The sequence below is a fragment of the Arvicanthis niloticus genome, chromosome 14 (genome assembly GCF_011762505.2).
Source record: "Arvicanthis niloticus isolate mArvNil1 chromosome 14, mArvNil1.pat.X, whole genome shotgun sequence".
Lineage (NCBI taxonomy): Eukaryota > Metazoa > Chordata > Mammalia > Rodentia > Muridae > Arvicanthis > Arvicanthis niloticus.
Window position 1 is genome coordinate 56,881,520 of NC_047671.1, and position 20,660 is coordinate 56,902,179.

Below are 20,660 nucleotides of genomic sequence, written 5' to 3' on the forward strand. Positions count from 1 at the left end.
CAGCGCTGCCTGACAGGTCACAGGCCACAAGGCCAGGGCTGGGACGATGTGCACCACTGAGTCCTGCTTTCTCATCCCCTGCCCACAGAAGCTCTCTAAAACAACAATGCTTCAACTGTAAGAAGAATGTACGATAGTGTATAAAACTCGGAAATGTAAAAGCAAAATAGTATGTAAATTAGGCAGAACAAATGAACAAAAATAAGGATAAGTAGAAAGAGGAAGAAAGAAAGAGAGGAGGAAAACTCATCTTTAAAACTGAGGAATTTGTGCTGTCCTTATGGAAAAGGAAAACAAAGCGTATCAGACTCAGGCTAAAATGCTTTACTGTTTCATAATAGAACTTCCCCAGAATTCCTAAATCATATACATAATCCTTTTTTCATCTTTATACATTATAAAACAAATATATACAGTGATTTTTAGCTGGCCCAGAAGTCGTTATGTAGCTGAGGATGGCTTCAAAAATGTGTCACTCTTCACACTATGGAATTACAGATTGAGCGACTACGCCCTACTCTATAGCAGCATCCACGGACACAAAGCTTGGGCACGATGTAACTTCTGGACACCTTCTCTTCCTTGTTCCTTCTCTAATCTCCGTAAGACACAGCAGTGGCTTCTTGTGTGTTTTCTTACTGAACCAGGCAACACGATGGGCCAAATCCACTTTCATTTTCTCCAGTACTATCAAAATTAAAAACAAACAAAAATATTTTAGTTTTCTGTTTATGAAGAAAAATTAAACAACAATCAATAAAAGGTTTACTGAACCTCCCAAGGGGATCAGGACTGAAGTGACTGTGTATGGCGTTCCTGAGGCTTGCTGGGGAGTCAGTTATGTGAGAAAATGTTTGAAGGAAGAGTTGTAAGCACAAGACCAAGGTGACGAATTATTATGTAGGAGAAAAAAAAAGAAGCTCAACCAAGTACAGAAAGGCAAACCATCCTAAGTTACACTACAAATAGTACGCTTAGCTCTTAGTGCCCCGCTCTGCCAATAACAGGCCAGCTGCTATTTCTTCCAGAATGTAAATGCTGAATTCTGCATTGGTCTGAAAACCAAACCTAAAGCAATCATAAAAGAACAAAGCCAGCAAACAGCTGAGTCCAAGATGGGCGCATCCAGTACCATCCACACCCCTCATGTCTTTAGCACCTATGAACTCCATCTCGTGGTAAAATGACAGAGAAATCTTACTGTCAAGAGTTACAGTGTGCAGACACCTACTACCAAGATTCCTATTGAATTTAATCTGATACAAGTTAAATTATCGACTTGAGTGAGAATATGGTAAACTGTTTATTTTATGCTAATGAAATAAATAATTTACATTTTCAGAAGCAATTTAAATATTTTCATTAAAGGATCCATCAAACAAACTCTCTAAAGGATGGTCCTTGATACACACAAAATTACAATGCAAGAAGCAGGTTAAGTTCAATGGGTAACACTGGCAGATGTTTCAGACCCAGCAGGGAGGCCCTGACACTCTGCAACTCAACTGCTTTATTTCCTTTTTACTTATTCATTTTACATCCTGTTCACTGCCCCCTTCCAGGTCACCTCCTCTCTTCCCACCTTCCCCCTCTCCTTCTCCTCTGAGTGGGTGGGGACTCTCTCTAGGTACCCCTGTACCTGGCACTTAAAAAGTCTTGTTAGGGCTGGGCGCTTCCACTGGGACCAGACAAGGCAGCCCAGCTAGAAGAACAATCTCTAGAGTCCTCTCAAGCAGGAGACTCACTCCCAGCACAGCCTAGGTGAGATGCTGGTTGGGGTCAGGGAGACTTCAGGGAGGGACTGTCACAAGACCTACAAAGTTCCTTTAAAAGGCTTTCATGTGATAAATATTGAACATGCTGATAAAAGACAAACTATAAAGGACCTATACTGACATACTAACAGTCTGAAGATCCTGGAAGCATTTCAGAAATAAAATTCCCATGCATGTTTATGTATGTTTTTATGTGCGTGTGTGAGAAAAATCCTGTGACTGAACAGATGGTCTCAAATGTTTCTTAAACACTTCAAAAGTGTCTGACTATGGGGGAAAAAAATAAAGAAAACTAAGCATGAGAGTTGGCTCCAAGCATTCAGCTCCCAACTCCTGAAGAACTATTTTAAAAAGGGCCAAAGCTACATTACAGAGCCACAGTAATAAACACAGCATGGCACTGTCAGAAAACAGACACAGAGACCAATGGAATAGAGCAGAGGACTCATTCAAACCCAAGCAGCTACATCCACCTAGGTTTGATGTTGTTGATGTTGTTTGGTTGTTTTTAAGGTGCCAAAAATATACATTGGAAGAAAAAAAAAAGGGGGGGGGGGGGCCAAAGCAAGGCCAGGCCTGAGGCTCAGGGACACTGCAAAAGCAGGAACAGAATCAAAGAGTTCCTTGTGAGACTGTCTCCTAGTAATATCAGAAGTCATACCTAAAACTTCTTACCAGTAACAGTCCTTACCTGAGCTCATTTTCTCTCCTGGACAGACATTAGCTGGTGCTTGGCCTTTTAATCTAAGCTGGCTTCACCAGAGAAATTGTTAGGACCAAATGCCACCAAAGTTCTCCAGGCCTTTGGGACCATACCTGGGCAAACTTATGGATCTGCTCCACCACCGCAGCGAACAGTGCATGGACGCTCTCGTCGATCAGACTCTGCATGTAGTGCACGGCCTCCTCATCCGACAGGTCCAGACGGAACTTGTCCTGAACCTGGAGAGAGCCAGAGACAACAGCAACTTCTTTAATGAGACAAGTCAGGAATGTGCTCTGAAGAGACAGAGTAAGATGGACACAGACATCATTAAGATGTCATGTCAAGAGTTATGCCCATGAGGAGCTCTGAATGCCTCTCTTCCAATCAGACACTGATTCCTTTTGAAAACAGAATGCTATTACTTTACTACACCAGCTCAAGACCTACTGTGTAACAGAAATAGAGACGACAAGGTGGGAGCATATTACATTATCACCCTGGCCTGCATACACCATTATGGTCACAGTGCACAGCAACTACATCAATCACTGGTAAAATAACAGGTCTTCTAAAAAAGCCTTGACCACAGCAGCCCTTGGATCTTGGCAAGGATTATGTCAATGGGTCTATAATGTCCAAAGATGGGATTGTGGGTTTTTAAAATTGATACTTTAAGGTACTGCTCATTTTCCATAGCATTCAGTACCAGAAGAATGAAGCATACGCATGCATGTGTGTACATGTACCTGCGTTTTTCCTAAAACATAAAAGCCAGTGACTGAAAAACTATTTTGGCTAAAACCTGTGTATACAGTCTACAAGGTCTCTTATTTGACTTTATTATGGTGCTGCTAAAGACAACATCTATCTTCAGAAGCCAAGGATGCTGAAAGTTGCCATAGAAACTGGTAAAGAGGTGTGTGTTTCCAGATAGTCTTATGCCCTGCACACAATCACTGCACGTTACTCTTCTATTATAAATAACTCACATATACTCCTTCAACATAGAATGGGAGAAAGTAAGATTTCCAAGTAGATACAACTACTTAATTTTATATTTTCATTTATTTTGACAGCACTGTACAGTCATCAGATTTGCCCTCCATTGCCTGCTTAGCTGCCACCCACTCCTGTAAACTGCCCTCCTCTTCCCAGCTAGGACCCTAATCTTGCTTCTACTTCCCTATGCTTTCTGTTTCTTTGGTTTGAATATTGGTGCCTCACTGAATTTATTAGGTTTGCTTGTACAAAGAAAGGCAAGGAGCTATTCATGAGACTTAACTACCCACAGACACAGCACATTGCAACATGGAGGCATGCCATGTGATTTGATTCCACAGCCCAGGAGAGAGAGGCAAAAGGAAAGCAGATGCGAAATTCAGGGACAGTCTGGCACTTTGGAGGGCTGATCTGGCTCTCCTTGAGTTTGAGTCTCTGCCCTTCAGATTTTTCTGTGGCAGAATATCTGACAACATTGGTACTCTTTCAAGAACATTAAAAATAATCAGAAAGCAAAAGGATCAAAATAAAACTCTAGCCTACCTTATCAAACTTGCATACTTAAGTACTTCCATGAAGAAAATGTATAATTGGCATAAAATGCTCTTTACGAAATATGAAACATTTTCTTTAAAGAGAAACCTCTCACGTGCAGTCAGTCAGCATTGCTCTCCCTGGCTGGTGCTAGGCCACCTGTCATTGCCCTCTGGCTTTGCAAGAGTCTGCTAATTCATCAAACCATAGCCTATAGCCTCTCTCCTTTGTCTATGTAACTTCCACAAACGGCCTTGACACAGCACTTGCTGTTCTGGCTGTGGAAGTTAACTAACACATACGGGGCCACACTTGCAGCTCTGGTTTTCCTCTGGTCCTTGGTCTTCCTTTCTAGCTTTTCTGATGGACTCACATGCCCAGTCATGCACTCAAGCATGTGCACATGTGCAGCAGCAACTGCAGGGATGGCACCTGTCCACCTCAGTGTGCTTCCACTCACTGCTTCTGTGTTCTCCGGCTTTGTGTCACATTTGCCTATCTGTTAACATACACAGTCTAGATGGTATGGAATAGAGACTATAAATTCTGTTGTACTGATGTGAAGGTTCATTCTAGTGGGCAGGCAGGTAAACTGGCTGAGGTTAATTGAACACTAAGGACTGATGAACACTTGGCTTAGTTTTGATATATTTACTTCTATCAACTCAAACAACCTGAAAATTGCCTAGTTGTAAACTGAAAATTTTACCTACTGCTTCATAACAACTCTGCTTATGTTTGTGCTAGAAGCCCAGTTCTGTTTATTTGTACCTTGTCTTGTAAGTGCCACTTGCATGCTTGGTCACTGTTGTGATCTAACAGTCAGTCCAGGGGTTATGTCAGAACATGGAAAAGACATCTGTACATTCAGAGTGTTTCCTCATTCTGGGACTGCTGGCACTGCTTGGTTCCTGAAAATCTACTTGTGACCTGTACCACAGCAGATCCATTCAACCACTTATTTGCAAGAAACAAGCAACCTCTCTAAAACAGTCACTTTGTCAGCAACAACATTTCTGCAGTGGATAATTACCCTTTGAGCAGTCTATGTTACCACTACCAGATGCTCAAATGCTCTAAAAGTATAAGTGAACCAAAATAGGCTCAGTTATGCGCCACATAGACATACTAGTCAACAATGGGCCACACACCTAACAGTGTCTCCAGTAACTGTAACACTGCTTCCAAATGAAATGGTCAGAAGGAGGCAAAGCACAGGACATAATTAAGCCTGGGGCCCCCATTTGCTTTTGAATTATACAGTTACCCTGCAACGTGATACAGTTAACGGCCTAGCTCCTTTACATGCAAGTGCTATGCACACAACTCTCTCTAAATGATTCACTTAGCAAGTTCAAAAGCATTCCACTCCTCCACTCCCACTAACCTGCAAGCAATATGTACAAGCAATTTCTGAGCAATGGTATAACTTTCCCTGTTTCTACTAACAATAAGACTTAGTCTTTTATTTATAGAGAACAATTTATTAAATGTGAATATAATAAAATACATAGATTAGTTAAAAGTTTTTGTACCATACCAGAATTAGCCTGTTTGACACATTCAATCACACACACACACACACACACACACACACACACACACACACTCTCTCTCTCTCTCTCTCTCTCTCTCTCTCTCTCTCTCTCTCTCTAAGTTTACAGGAAATTTCCCCAATAAAGCTCTAAAACACATTTTCATATTAAGAAGCATAGTGGTTTTGTTTAAACTAAGTATTTGTTTAGTGTTCAATTTTACACAAGGTAATATAGAAAGACCTTTGTTTAAACTACCAATGTTCAAGATTTCTCACACATAGCAGCTTTCAATTAAAAGCAATGTAGACTTTCCTCATTAACTTCTTCCTATTTAGAAAGGTAGATTAAGAAACACAATTGTTTCATTCAGATGAAAGGACATGTTTTAACTTATTTTCTTGCCGAGTTCATTTATTTGTGCCATATTAGAATACAACCCAAAATTCCTTAGTGTAACAGAAAAGGATTTAAAGAGTATCTTTAAAAAAACAGAGGAAAACCAAATCCCCACCAAACCATGGCTTCAGAAGAGCCAGTGCTTGAAACTGCTTACACAGACATAAGCTGTTGTACCAGCCAGCCAAACTCCCTCAAACTGCAAGGGAATCTGAGCTGCCGAGCCTACAGGCTGATCCAGCAGGAGCCATGGACAATCTTACAGGAATCCAGGGTAATTTAATTTTAAAGGTCATCTCAAATACAGTCATCTGTTTATAGCTTCTCGTAATACATATAATTTCTTTGTTTTAAAGTTTAGCAGGAAATCAATTTAAAAAATGTCTCCATTAAATCCTCCAATAGAAAACAGTACCTTAAATTCTGGAATAGGCTTGGCATCGGAATTTAGAGGTTTCTCTTTAATTACTGCAATAAAGGGAACAGGGATGACAAGGCACCACTGTTAAGCGGCCATGCTTATATGCAGATCCATTAATATCTTCACTTTGGTGCCTTCCCCCTCCAACTCTCTTAAACAACTATACATCTGAAAAGCTAGGAAGATTAAAACTCCTAGAAGACAAGATCATCTTTTTCAACCTACCATCCCTAGTCACAAAGCTGAAGCCTGTTAGGGAGTACATGTTTTGTCTAAGTGATGTACACATCTGTTGTAAGAAGTCTGATTTCAGTGCTGCAGGCTTATGAAAAGTCTCCTCCCAATTTCCTTATCAAGGCTTTGTATCTCCTTCCCCAGTGGGCCTGTTCTTGGCCACAGCTAACATCACCACCATTACTGGCAGCTCAGGGTGCTGCCCCACCGTCTTCTCTCAGCTGTATCATCCACCATCATCTAGTGAGTTGGACTGAATGCACTGTGTCATGTTTGTGGTCAGTTTCTCTGAGTACAAGGCAGTTTCCCTGGCACAGGGAAATGGGTTCTACTAATCTCTACAAAACACCAGGATGACCTCACAAACAAGTCAGCACTGCAGGGAGTGAGGAAGAGAATGAGAAAAGCCATGCTCATTTCAGAAAAGCTGATCTACAGACGTCAGGTTCTTAACACAGGCCAAACAGACAGTGAATACAATGGTTTTTATGTACTTTTAATTTTTTTGTTTGTTTTGCTTTGTTTTTCCAGACAGGGTTTCTCTGTGTAGCCCTGGCTGTCCTGGAACTCACTCTGTAGACCAGGCTGGCCTTGAACTCAGAAATCCGCCTGCCTCTGCCTCCCAAGTGCTGGGATTAAAGACTACCACCACTGCCCGGCTATACTTTTAGTTTTTAATTTTCTTACTTTTTTCCTTTTTAAGATTTTTGTTTTGTTACATGACCCACATGGCATAGAATTTGCTATGTAACCCAGGCTGGCTCGGAACTCAAATCCCCTTGCCCCAGCTTTCTCGTGTGCACGTGTGTTCGTTTGCCTGTCTACTTATTTAGCACACTCCCACATCTGTGTGTGATATGTGTATGGGTGTGACTGTGGAAGTCAGAGGATAACTTCTGAACATCAACTTTTGCCTTCTATCATTTAGGTTTTAGGGATCAAATTCAGGTCAATAGGCTTGGTGGCAAATACCTTTACCTATTCAACTTCCTTGCTATACCAAAAGTATTTTTTCATATGATTTCAGTACTTCCCATACATTTTAATATTTATAAAGAAACATATTACGCTAATGTAATCAACTAATAGGATCTATTTACTCATTGCTGGAATTTAATTCACTAAGCTTTGGTTATATTAATAATAAAATACTTAATTTCATCAAAATAATTATTATTTATTAAACTGACAATCTTTATTCGAAGTAATTGGCCTGGAAGAATTATGACAGCTTTGAGTGAGCTGTTCCTATGACTGAGCTTTGTTTGACACACTGACCCATGGCTACCAGGTATCCTGTTTATAGCTGACGATGGTATGCTAACAGGCAGGGGAAGCTTCAGGGCAGTAACCTTTGTAGCACTGCCTATGAAACCACTGTCTAATCCCTGTCTGATAAACACTGCCTGAACCTCATAGATGACCTCTGAACATCCACACTCAGGGAAGAGTGGCCATGATGGAGATCATGAAAACCAGCTTGAAAGACATCACCAACGAGATAGTTAACAGAGCAGACCCAAACAGAACACGGAGTCACCTGAAGCTGCTGCAGTCATCCTTCACAGCTCAACAGTTTCCATGAATCAATTATATTTCCTGATGGGTAGCCTTTATCAGTAAAGCAAAAATAAAAGGACCAAAAAAAACCCAAAAAACCCCCCAAAACAAACAAACAAAAAAACCCAGACATACTCAGTTTATCTCCTCTGAAACAAAAAGAAATTCCACTAAATAGTGCTGACTGGGTAAAGGGGAAAATGGAAAGGCCAGTGTGCCATCTGCCTGAATAAAACAGGAGCCCTTCAAGGGTTTATTTCATTAAATAACTAAATAAAATACTGCCATTCAAACTCTTCTTAGCCTGCAACCTAAGGAAAGAGCTGATCTCCTTCCGGTTCATTTAGAGCTGAACTTAATTCTCCACAGTCCACTCGATTAGACACAGGATCTGTTGATGTCAGTCTCTACTTTCAAATCCGGAGCACCTCTATCTTAGAGAATGCTACTGTCTTTCAGAGATTTTATTGCTCTATGACTTAATGTGCTGCATAGTCTTTCTCTGAAGTTGAATACTGACATGGTCCATCATTTTTTTGCCTTTGGATACACAAAGCACTATTCCGTCAGCTCTTATCAGAAGCTACTACCAGAAATCACATTAAAGGAAAGGCTTCAAATCCATGTCCTTTCCTCCCATTCCTGCTCAAAGTCTAGTAAGACAGCTAGCTGACTGACTGCCACTCACATGTGGCGGCTTCCCCTTGTCATCTCTACAGGTTGTTTACAAAGAAAACAAAAACCAGGACTCTACAGTGACCCAGTAAAGTCCAAAGCAGAGGGACATATGGGACTATGGAAGAGACAGTTTCATCTACATGATACGGCATCCTTAACATGTTCCACCTGCGTCCACCAAGTCAGGCAGCTTGTTGGCAATGGTAAAGGGAGAGCTACCCACATGTGTACAGAGATGAGAGAACTGAGCAGGATTGCCAAAAAAATGAGAGTTTGCCATTCTGAAATGTGAATAAAAGTACAGAGAGGACTGACTCTTCCTTTAATATTAGTCTATGGCAGTGTTTCTCAATCTGTGGCTCAGGACCTCTATCTGCAAAATATCAGATATTTATATTAGAATTCATCATAGTAGGGAAATTACCGTGGTTGGAGGTCACCACGACATGAGGAACTGTACTTAAGGGCTGTAGTATCTGGAAGGTTGAGACCCACTAGTCCAAGGGCTGGGACAAAAAGAAGGCATGCGCTGTTAAAGACTTTACCCATTTTTATACGTGAAATGTGAACTGGGTTACATACAAAAAGAAGTCAAAATTACCTTTTTGACAGTTTTATCTGGCTCAAGAGCAATATCTGGAATATTTGCATCAACCATCAAGGAGAACAAGTTCAAAATCAGATTCGAATACCTAAAAGGGCAAGAAAGAAAAATTAAATTAATGAGTTAGAATTTTAGGTTTCTTTTCCTTATCAAGAACACCCCCAAAAGTGGTGACAACTGTAACTTTATGATTATTATTAATTCAAAGGAAAAGACAGTATGAGTAAACACACACTCGTTACTGTGCTTGCTGAAGTCATTGTTCCATTCTATGGAGTCACTCATGAGTGACTCGTGGGATGATGTTATTTCCCTGACATTGATTTAGCCCTTGATAAATGACAACCTAGTCATAGAAAGCAGACACTTGTCATCAAAAATAACAGATCTTCAGTGTTACAAAATTCTAGTTGAACTGAGAGTATATTCCTCTTTGTTCTTTATAAAGAATATGCTTTCTGAAAATGAGAGGAATGCCATTTTTAAATAAAAACTCTACAAGTGTATTCCATGGTATGAGACCTAGAAACTAGAAATTGTATAATATGAAGACTTCCACTTTTCCTTGAGACAACTGGTGTAGTTACCCACAATGTCATTATCTAGTGATGTTTCCAGTACGGAATGCAAACCTCAGCTCTACATTAATAACTTGTTTCTATTTTCTCACTCGACCAATGCTTCACCACTACTTTATTTTTTTTTAATTGGATATTTTATTTACATTTCAGATGTTATCCCCTTTCCCCCCCACCAGGAACCCCCTATCCCATCCCCCTTCCTCCTGCTTCTATAAGGATGTGCCCCTAGCCACACACCCACTCCCACCTACCCACCGGAGAATTTCCCCACACTGGAGCATCCAGCCTTCACGGGACCAAGGACCTTCTCTCCCACCTATGCCTGAAAAGGCCATCCTCCCCTATATATACAGCTGGAGCCATGGGTCCATCCCTATGTGCTCCCAGGCTCCACCAGCACTTTGTAAAGCACACAGATTTCCTTCTGCTTTCAGTGAGAATCTTCTTCCTCCAGCTATCAGTCTGTAACCTCTTGTCTGCCCTCTTGCTCAGGGCAACCTGGCTCATGACTAATCACCTAAAGACTCCACCTAAAATTCTATAGAACCCTCCAGGAGTGCCACCGTGTGAACAAAACCTTAACACATGGCTCTTTGTGGGATAGACAAAATTGAAAGATCTATCAAAACCCTACAGCTAACATCATTCTTAATTTCAAAGGACTAAATACTGTCGTAGGGTCCAAGGCAAAAATGTCTATTCTCACTGCTCTCATTTAGTTTAGCTGCTCTAGCAAACAAAACCAAGCAAGAGAAATAAATACATACAAATCAAAAATCAGACTGCTATTTGTGGATGCTGTAACACTATAAGAAAGAACGTGGTGAGGTTAGAGGCACAGGCCCTGTAGGCTGGCCACACCAGCCTGTTTCATGCGCTCGGAGGGAATGTAGGCATGTCTTACAATAGGATTTCTGCTGCACTAGGAAAATTCCTTTTGCACAGTTAGGTAGGAAATAGCAACAGAATCCCATGATCCTGTAACTTTTGACTAACCACCAGAGCTCTGTTCACGTTCAAGTACATGTTTTATTTTTCTCCTGATATAAGTCATCCAGTCTTTTTAATCAAACCATGATGAAAGACGGAAGAGTGACACTGAAGACGAAAGGAGTGAGATCAACCTTCTTCAAAGCAGTGTGAGCCATAAGGCAGTGAGAACAAAAGGAAACTTCTGGATGCTCCTTGAACAGCACCCAAAGCTGAGCTGGACAAAGTGCTAGAGAAGGAAGAGGCTGGAGTATCATGACTGTCCCTAAGGCAGGGCTGTGGCTGCCATGCTCCTTTCTACTGCCTCCTGCAGAGAGGAGGGAGGGAAGCTCCTCTTGGTCAGCCAACTCTCACACTCATAAAACGTCAGCAGCTCAACATGTGACAATTCGTGGGCAAGCAAACTATCCTGGGATGCTGACGTTTTATTCTATGTAGCAAATGTGTATTTCAAAACCACCATTATGTCTTTCTGAGAAAGATATGTCGGTAAGCAAACTTCCACAGGCAGCTGTGGCGTGCCGTAGCTCTGGCATCCCTTACCTTCGAAGGTGGAGGAAGGCTGTGTAACATTGTTTTCTGAACTCTTGGTACTGCTCACTCTGTGTACCACCCATCCCTTCCACCATCTCCTTGTTCAGCTTCATTGGAGGAGGAAGGGGCTTGGGATCTCGGCCCAAAATATACCCGAAATCTATATGGAAGAGTTTGCCTGGGTGTGAACAAGAAACTCAGTCATTTCCACAGTAGTTATCACTGTAAACCAGGAAGGAGATACTGTATATAATTTATCAGAATGCCTTTCTGAGAAAGATTAATTAGTTCATTAAATTATTCTATACCTTCAAATATGCCCCGCAAAGCACAGTGTAGTTCAATTCTTGGACATAAAACAAAACAAATAAAACAAGCTTAAAACTATCCCAATTCATATTAATTCAAAAAATAAAATTTCATGTTTAGAATTGCAGAATCAAGGAGCAAACATCCAAATAACTCTGAAAAGAATCAGCAGCAGCAAAGTCAGAAGAAATTGTCTTGAGTATTAAGCTCAGGCAAACTGCTCTTTCTGTCATGGATAACTGTCTATATTCCTAACTTGAAACCCTGACTGTTATGAAACTATTACTATAAAAAAAATCCTTCAAATTTCAAGTTATATGGTTGGCTTTGTCTACCTGATCCCTAGCTGTAGACTGGGAACACCATACTCAGGACTGCCAAGAGCTGTAATTCCTCTAACAAAAGTCTTACACTGTCTCAGAGCAGACACACAGGAATGGGATCATCCCACCTAGTGGAAACCATGAAGCATCTAGTGATTTATATGTTGCATGAAGCAAGGATACTCAAGACTAAATTTAGGGCAGAGCCTTGGGACTCAGTGCTGGTAATTTCTGCCTTAGCACAGCTTGTAGTATACAGCAAGCACCGACTACTGACTGAAGGAATCAACTGGCTTAAAGAGCTGACTAAAACCTTCTCTAGGGCATCCTACCCACTCTGACATGCAATCCATTATGACTGTTTCATGTGGAAATGCATCAAGAGCACCAGCCTTGCCTCAGTGCACTGAATTTACTGCTCGTGAGCACAAGGGACCCTGTGCAAGCCAATATTCCACACTGATTCCTGGTCAAGATGTTGGCCATGCCTTCCTGTTCACTGCTTTTCCTGAGTGCTGTTACAGTCATCGTGTATAGTGCATATATGTGTACATCACAGTCACTGCACACTGATACACACAGTCACTGCGGTTATATATACATTGTGAATATCACATAAGTGCATTCTCCCTGGAAGATGTGCAACAGCAATGGACACAGAACCTTTATGTCAACTATAATGGACAAGTACCTCAGATGTAGAATCAAAAGAGAACATACAGTACCTGGCACTCAGTAAATACTCGAAAGACCAGTTGCCACTATCATTCTAACACACACACACACACACACACACACACACACACACACACACACACACAGAGATTGTCAATAAAAACTACCAAACCAACCAACAAACAAAAAACCCTTAAGGCAGGAGTGATTAAAGTCTTAACTTGTTCTGTAAAGGAGGAAACAATTTAAAATGATAGGATTTATTTAAAATTAAATCAGGCCATTTACCATGCAATAATCAAGTCTCTTCAAGTAGCTCATAAATATTTAAGCATTTCAAATAACATGTAAAAATTAAACTCTGAACTCCTCTCAAAAATAACTCTTGAGGCTGGCACGCTGATCAGCAGGGAAAGTATTTGCTGGCAGGCTGCTGATCTGAGTTTCATCTCTGAGGCCCACATGGCAGAAGGGAGAACAGACTCCAGCAATCTATTCTCTGACCTTCACAGGCATTGTCAGCCAATAAATAAATAAATGATAATAAAATGTTAATAACAACCAATTTAAAGATGTCTGAGAGTCTAGAGTTGATTGTACCTGAGATTACAGATGACAGATATTAGTTACAGATATAGAGATGCCACCCCCCTTTCTGTAACTTTTAGGCATCTGTGATATTCTTGGCCCAGGGAGCGGAATTATTAGAAGGTGTGGCCCTGTAGGAGTAGGTGTGTCACTGTGGGTGTGGACTTTAAAAATCTCATCCTAGCTGCCTGGAAGCCAGTATTCTGCTAGCAGCCTTCAGATGAATATGTAGAATTCTCAGCTCTTCCTGCACCATGCCTGCCTGGATGCTGCCATGCTCCCGTCTTGGCAATAATGGACTGAACCTCTAGAGAAACCTGTAAGACAGCCCAATTAAATGCTGTCCATATAAGAGTTGCTTTGGTCATGGTAACTGTTCACAGCAGTAAAACCCTAACTAAGACAGCATCTTTATGAGAACAAACTAAATGATTAATTAAACTGGACATTTTCAGGTAAAAGAGTAAGGGAAATATGCCTGAACAGCTCAGCTGCAAACACCAAGTCTGAGAAACAACCTCACAGCATAGGGAGCAGGCCAGGGAGGAGTGGATGTTTGTCCTAACTACGGAAAGGCTCACAGAACAAACAGCTCACAGTGAAACAGTTAACACAGAAAAGCAAGCTTCTCTTTTATTGAGTCATCACCCTACGCCTTTCCATAAATAAAGAAATGGTCAAATTATACAGGAACTGATTCGTTTTTTTAATGGCTATTTTTTGTATAAATGGTCCAGTGAGAGAACAGCGTTACAGACCAAGACACCCAGATATCCAGATATCACCAGAGAAGGGAGTGTGCTTTGTTCCAAAGACAGCTTTGGCAACAGCAGAACATACTTGTCCTAAGCAGTTGCTACCACACTAAAAATAGACTATACTAAAACATGCTCACTCACCTTTCTCCCCTACTCTACTTACAATGAGCTAATATTCTATTGTTACTATCCTGAAACTTGGGAAATCTCTACCAGGAATTCTCAATGTATCTGTTTTGCATTTATTAAGACCTCTTAATTCTGGTTATAGTCCAGACAATGGTAAATGCTGCTGATACAGGAAATTTTCTTCTAGACGCTGGAGAGTTATTAGAAGATGTTTTGAATGCCTCTCTTCCCTTCCTTGATCCTGTATTAAACAGATAACTGAGTTCATCTGAATGCCACGGTACTGCTTACTGCTTTGCTATGCCTTATGATTTCTGGGTCTAGGGTTTTATTTACAGCTCAACCATTCTAGATGTTTCCAGCTAATGATACTGACAAAATGGCTAGCTATCCAGATGCTCCTTCAATTATAATGATTACAACTCTGCAAACATACCACGAAATGAAAATGTGAGTAGTAAAATAATTCACTCCCTGAACCCAGCCGGCCAGCCCCACACTCTGGCAGCCACCCATTCTACAGAGGACCAGCTGTTTAGTCCCAGGATCACACAGATGTCTGCGAGCTGTGGCTTTTTGTGCTGCCCAGAAGATGAAGAGAATCATACAACTATACATTCAAAAATGTATTTTTTTTAATGGCTATACATCACCTATGTATAGCCATTAAAAAAAATGGTCAGAGACAGTTTGCATTTTGAAATCACTCAGCAGCATCTGAACAGTGGATCTATAGGAGCTCACGTGGCAGACACCTGAGCATCTTCATAGGGGAAGGACAGCCCAAATCCACCCCCAGTCACACTGTGGATGGCACAAGGTTTCAATGGTATATTCATTGACTCATTAATGTTATTAGAGTCAATTTATTAGTTTATAATATTTTTAATAATAGATGTTTTATAATTATGTCAAACTACTTACACAAGACATCAATATCAAGTTTGTGATATTCATTTCCACTTGAGACACAAACAACTCTCAGGATTGAAAAACATGTTTTTAGAAGCTAGGATTTGGTGGTAGAGTATATGCATAGAGATTTAAAGACTCAAGGCTTAAGTCCAGCACCAAAACAGACACCGCCTAATAAGAAACCTAAAATGGACTTACTTTCCCTCTCATTATGATAAAAGGATTTGGAAAATTCTTAAATATGCCTATTTTTCAAACAATATGACAATCAGCTGCAAAATATGGAATCTGAAACCTGTCCAGCTCAATGAAATAGCATGTTTCTGAAGCCTTTACAATCCAAGGGCATAGGGCATCAGGATAAGGATGTCACAGCTTTCCCTCAAAGTGCTGTTCTCTGCCTATCTAAGCTGAATATGTCCAGGCACTCTGTTCTTATGCTAACTGTGCTACCTAGGAGGGGGAAGAGATGGGATGCGTACAGTACTAAAGACTGTCTTGAGTCACAGAAACATGGATGTGTTCATGGTGTCCTTTCTCCTAGGCCTCACAGCGGAGGTGTCCAAAAATCAGGTGCCCAACCTGATTTTTCCTCGTCAACAAAGTCTTGGTTTGTCTAAGAAGCACCTCATCCAATTTCTTCATTTCTTTACAGGATTACTGGAATTCCAAGGTCTGCTGTTTATCACTGCTTGTAAATGAAGGCTATATTATTATCCTTCTTGTAAGGAAATTCACAGAATGAGGTTACGACTCAATTGCAAGGGTCATATGGCTCTAACAGGGAAACCGTTGTTAAGGTTTACAAGTTCAAAGAGCCAAGTATTTTTATGAGGCTATTAATTTTAAGAAAATTTAAAAAGTGCACCTTATAAAGTAAAAAAAAAATCAAGAAATTCAAGAAGCGTGGTCATAACCACCCACAAGCAAGTGGTAAAGTGTGTACAAAGAAAACTAGTCACCCACAGTAATTATCTCCTCTGTCCTGTAAGACAGTGAATGAGGCGCTAGGGAAATGGGGTTGAGTGACATCACTGATTTGTTGTCGTTCTTGTACAGACATTAATAAACATTTGCTGCCAGACAACCTGAAAGTCATTCTCACTTTGTTCCACTCTGCTTGACATCCCGCTCTCTGTCCGTCTTCTGCAGTTCCCTGCTCTGAAAACTCTAACCTCCTAAGATCCTGTATAATCCCAACTCTATGACTGCCCCTCACTCTGCTTCATAGTTAGTTCAGCTTCTTTCTGTAGACAACCATTTTATCAGTTTCCCCTTAATTCCTTTATTTCTTTCCTATGTGACTATACCTTTCTTGTCGTTTTATTGGTAAAATCAGAAACAAAGATGTAGCCCACCATAGTAATGAACCTCAGGCTCAGGCCAGCTGCAAGCCCACCACAGCCAATGTAGCAAGACCAATGCTTGTTACACGGAGTCTCAGACACAGCTAAAGCCAAGGAACCACTTTTGCAGTAATGGCTTCCTAACAAAGGGTTGGATACAGAAATCCAAATCAGTACAGACATCCCAATTATCTGCTAATCATTTCCCCTTCAACTTGAGCTTCTTATAAAAAGCAAGAAGATTAAACTAAGGAAACCATGAGTAGCAAGGATAGCATACCTGACTCTACAATCAAGTTCCACTCCAGAAAAATATAACCTTAAAATCATACTGTACCTCGAAAAAGAAAAATTAAACACTCCACTTGTTTTGAAATACTGAAGTGTACCTTATCTGATACATAGAAACTATCACACTAAATATTATCAGATTAAATATTTTTCTCATAAGCCATAAAGCTCTTATTAAAGCATCATTCAAAAAATGCAGCAGATAAAAGGAAATAGTAAATATATCAGGTAATTTCTTATCTTTAAAATTATGCATCCAACTACTAGTTAGTTTGAGCCAAAAGGGCATTCTTAGCTCAGTCAGAACACAGCTCACCCCGGAGGGGAGTCCACAGTGCTCATGGTACCTGCAGCACACGTGGACCACGCTACCCCCTCACACAAGCACACACACAGAAGGTTCTTAGCTCACTGTGTTCAGCTGAGAGGCACAGATTAGGTTAAGGAGCCCAGAGTCCTGAGAGTTTTATTTCAGAGACATAACCTGCACTGTTATGTCAGCTTTTTCTTTTCTTCTTCAGAATTTTTTAACAAAGTTAATTACACATAAAACTAAAGAATGATAAAAAAAATCAGGACAGGAGATGTTCTGAGTAACTGTCCCTTTAGGTCAGCAGTGACCAGTGTTAACTGAGCTTTCTAACAGAAGCCTCCAAGCAGATGCAAAGGCACCACTGGCTTCTCAGAAGTGGACAGGCTGGTTGAGGATCTGCAGGTATGTTCCCATTTAGTCAAGATCCCTAGCATCCAGGGTTCGTCTCTGTGCTTTTATTACATTATATATCATAAGCAACAAAGGCATTCTTCAGTTACTTTGATTACTTGCCTCTAGTTTCTAGAAATAAAAACGATTCATCAAAATACTATAAAGTCAAGCCATATTTAATTTATCCCCATGACAATTTCTCCCACAGACTCATGTTTGAATGCTTGATCCTCAGTTAGAACTGTCTGGAAAGGATCAGGAGGTGTGGCCTTGCTGGAGGAGGTCTGTCCACATGGTTAGGCTTTGAAGTTTCAAAAGCCCGTGCCAAGCCACTCCCTCTCTGCTGCCTGCAGATCAAGATGTAATAAGCTCTTGGCTCCAGTGCCATGCCTGCCTGCCACCATGCTCCCTGCCATGATGGCTCTGGACTAAAACCCTCTGAAACTACTAGCAAGCCCCAATTTAAATGCTTTCTTTTCTAAAAGCTGCTTTGGTCATGTTGTTTCATCAGAGCAATAGAGCAACAACTAAAACAAGTCCTACCATGACTGGTTACCCTGACTAAACTATGCTTCATCCATAGGCATCAACTCTGAATAACAAAAGTCCTCTTTTCAATCTTATGCCAATTTAAATTTGTAGCTTTCTGTTCTCTTCAGGATGGTATAATTCAGTAATAAATGAAACTCCATTCTAACCTATTAAAACAAAACGACCTCCCCCCTCCTAAAAAAAAAAAAAAAAAAAAAAAATCCCTTATAATTGAGGCCTTATACTACAAGGTCTTCTGATAACAACTTTCAATTTAATGGTGGATACATGGTGACCCCTGCTGCACAACTAAGGAAATAGCACACTAGTGAAAAGTACTCAAACCAAGAAATGAAATTTAGGGATGAATCTCAACTCAGACTTTTGGTTTCAGCACATTGCCTTTAAACATACATTTAAATTTCCACTTTAAGTGAACCACCTATTCCACACATGCCTAGAGTCCACAGCTAGTTCTTCCTGGCCCATCTATATTCCCTAGGACATCTGTGAATTGAATCTGAAGCCTCTGGCCTCTCCTGTCAGATGACAGAAGGCCTATGACTATGCACAGCACAGCCACTGTCATCGGCAGAGCATCTGCCTGACCTTAGCTCTGCTGGAATGAGAACAGAAGCAGAGACAGTCTGCATCAGTTGTTGAAAGACAGCAGCTACACAGAGAACCCAAAGTTCTGATCTTCTAATATGATCCATGTTCAGGGCACAATGGACCAAAAATAAACAAAGCAAGAGGATCAAAATGAGGCATTTTAGAATAAAACAACTGAAAAATACTTCCTGCAGTGAACCAATAGGCAGAATTCACTTTGTAAAGACTCAGCTATGACATACTTATAGATAATATAACATGAAATTGTCTTGAAACATTACCACCTGCGCCCTAATCTGATAATTTTGAAAGCAGTTTTATGATATTCTTTTAAAATTTTTTTTATTAAATTAATTAACTAGTTAAGTAATTAATTAAAATAGGATCTCACTGTAGAGCAGGCAGGGTTTGCACTTACTCTTCAGTCAGGTGGCTGGCCTTGCTGTCCCAGTGCAGGGAACACAGGTGTGAGTTACCAAGCTCAGCTGGACTTATGTTTGCCAATATTTATTTTTTAATTAATTTCTCTAATAAAGGATACTTAAAAATGCTTACTTCACAATGTAGCTGGATAAAATAATCACCAGACAGATGAATAAAACAAACAAACAAACAAACAAACAAACAAATCAACCATAGTCTTTAGAAAGGAAAAGAATGTTCTTCACATTTCAAAGAAGTCTGGTATCTAAAGCACTTGAAGCACTTTCTAGTGGAAACTGATACATGCTTAAAACTGTAAAAATTCATAATCTGATTTCTAAACCACTGAAACTTAGGTCAATAAATAAAATAAATAATTAATTAAAATAAAATAAAACATTCAAACAAAAAACCCAATCAGGTAGGTGACTATCCTCTCCGAATTAACTTTTAAAATTAACACATCCCAGAGTGACCACTTCACATAATACAACAGGAAAAGGTGCATTATACTACCAAAACTTGCTATTTTATTTCAAGTTTTTTTCCTCTGAGTTTTCTTCTAGGGGTTTCATGTCTTTCTTTATTATTAATTAAGTCTTTTCTTACAGTATATTTTGACATATCATCCTCTTTTTCTTCCCAGGTCCTCCTTCCTCCTTACCTTACTGCCCACTCAATTTCATGTTTTCTTCTCTCATTTTCACAAGAGACGAAACCAGAAAATCAATAAGGAAAAAAATACCAAAAAAAAAAAATACCAAAAAAAAAAAAAAAAAAAAAAAAAAAAAAAAAAAAGGCACATAAAAGAAAAAAACATAGATAGGCATCATGTGATGCGGTGTTAGCAAGATAATTGCCTTGCATTGCACATGGCTGTAAGACAGCTCAAGCCAGGAGTGCCGGCATCCCTGTGGTTCTGGAAGAAAGCTACAGAAGAGACACATGAGAGCTTCTTCTCATGAGAATGCTCTCAAACCCATCATGGCGGTTTACATGAGCCAAGAGCCTCTGTGACAACCAGAGTGTCCTCTGGGCTTGTCTACTAGAGACACCCACCATCTGGCCTTGACAGGAACATGGCAGCCAAGACATAAATTCAATCACAAATAAGTTTCACATGCAATAATTCAAAATGAGTATGTGAAATCCCATTTATAGTATATAAGTTAACATGGTTTAGTATATTAATAATTGGTCAGAATACATCCAACTATTCCATTATGTTCTTGCTATCATAATTAGAGAAATGCTAAAAGGCAGAAAAATATCTTCCTATAAGAAAAATGGCTTTAAATGGTAATTTGAAACCTAGTTTCTGTAAAAGACTAAGGAAACTTTGATTACTTAAAGAAAGGACTACAGGGAAGAGCAGAGATGATTAACTCTATTGCTCCAACCTGCCTTCCTGTTCTCTTAGCTAAGTGTACCTGCCGCTCTACAGGCATGCTGCCAGCTGACAGACAAGGCCCCTGTTCCCACAGCCCTGCTCCCTAACTGGGGA

General features: G+C 40.2%; 1 protein-coding gene across 1 annotated transcript in view; it reads right to left on the reverse strand.

Annotated features, from left to right (window-relative positions):
- Positions 1-309: 309 nt before the first annotated feature.
- Positions 310-20,660, reverse strand: part of Pik3c3 (phosphatidylinositol 3-kinase catalytic subunit type 3) — a 72,471-nt gene continuing 52,120 nt past the window's right edge. The window contains exons 22-25 of the mRNA XM_034518535.2: positions 11,560-11,728; positions 9,443-9,533; positions 2,592-2,717; positions 310-687 (exon numbers count right to left, since the gene is read on the reverse strand). Coding sequence (XP_034374426.1) covers positions 673-687; positions 2,592-2,717; positions 9,443-9,533; positions 11,560-11,728 — 401 coding nt within the window. The 3' untranslated portion in view covers positions 310-672. The remainder of the gene's footprint in view (positions 688-2,591; positions 2,718-9,442; positions 9,534-11,559; positions 11,729-20,660) is intronic.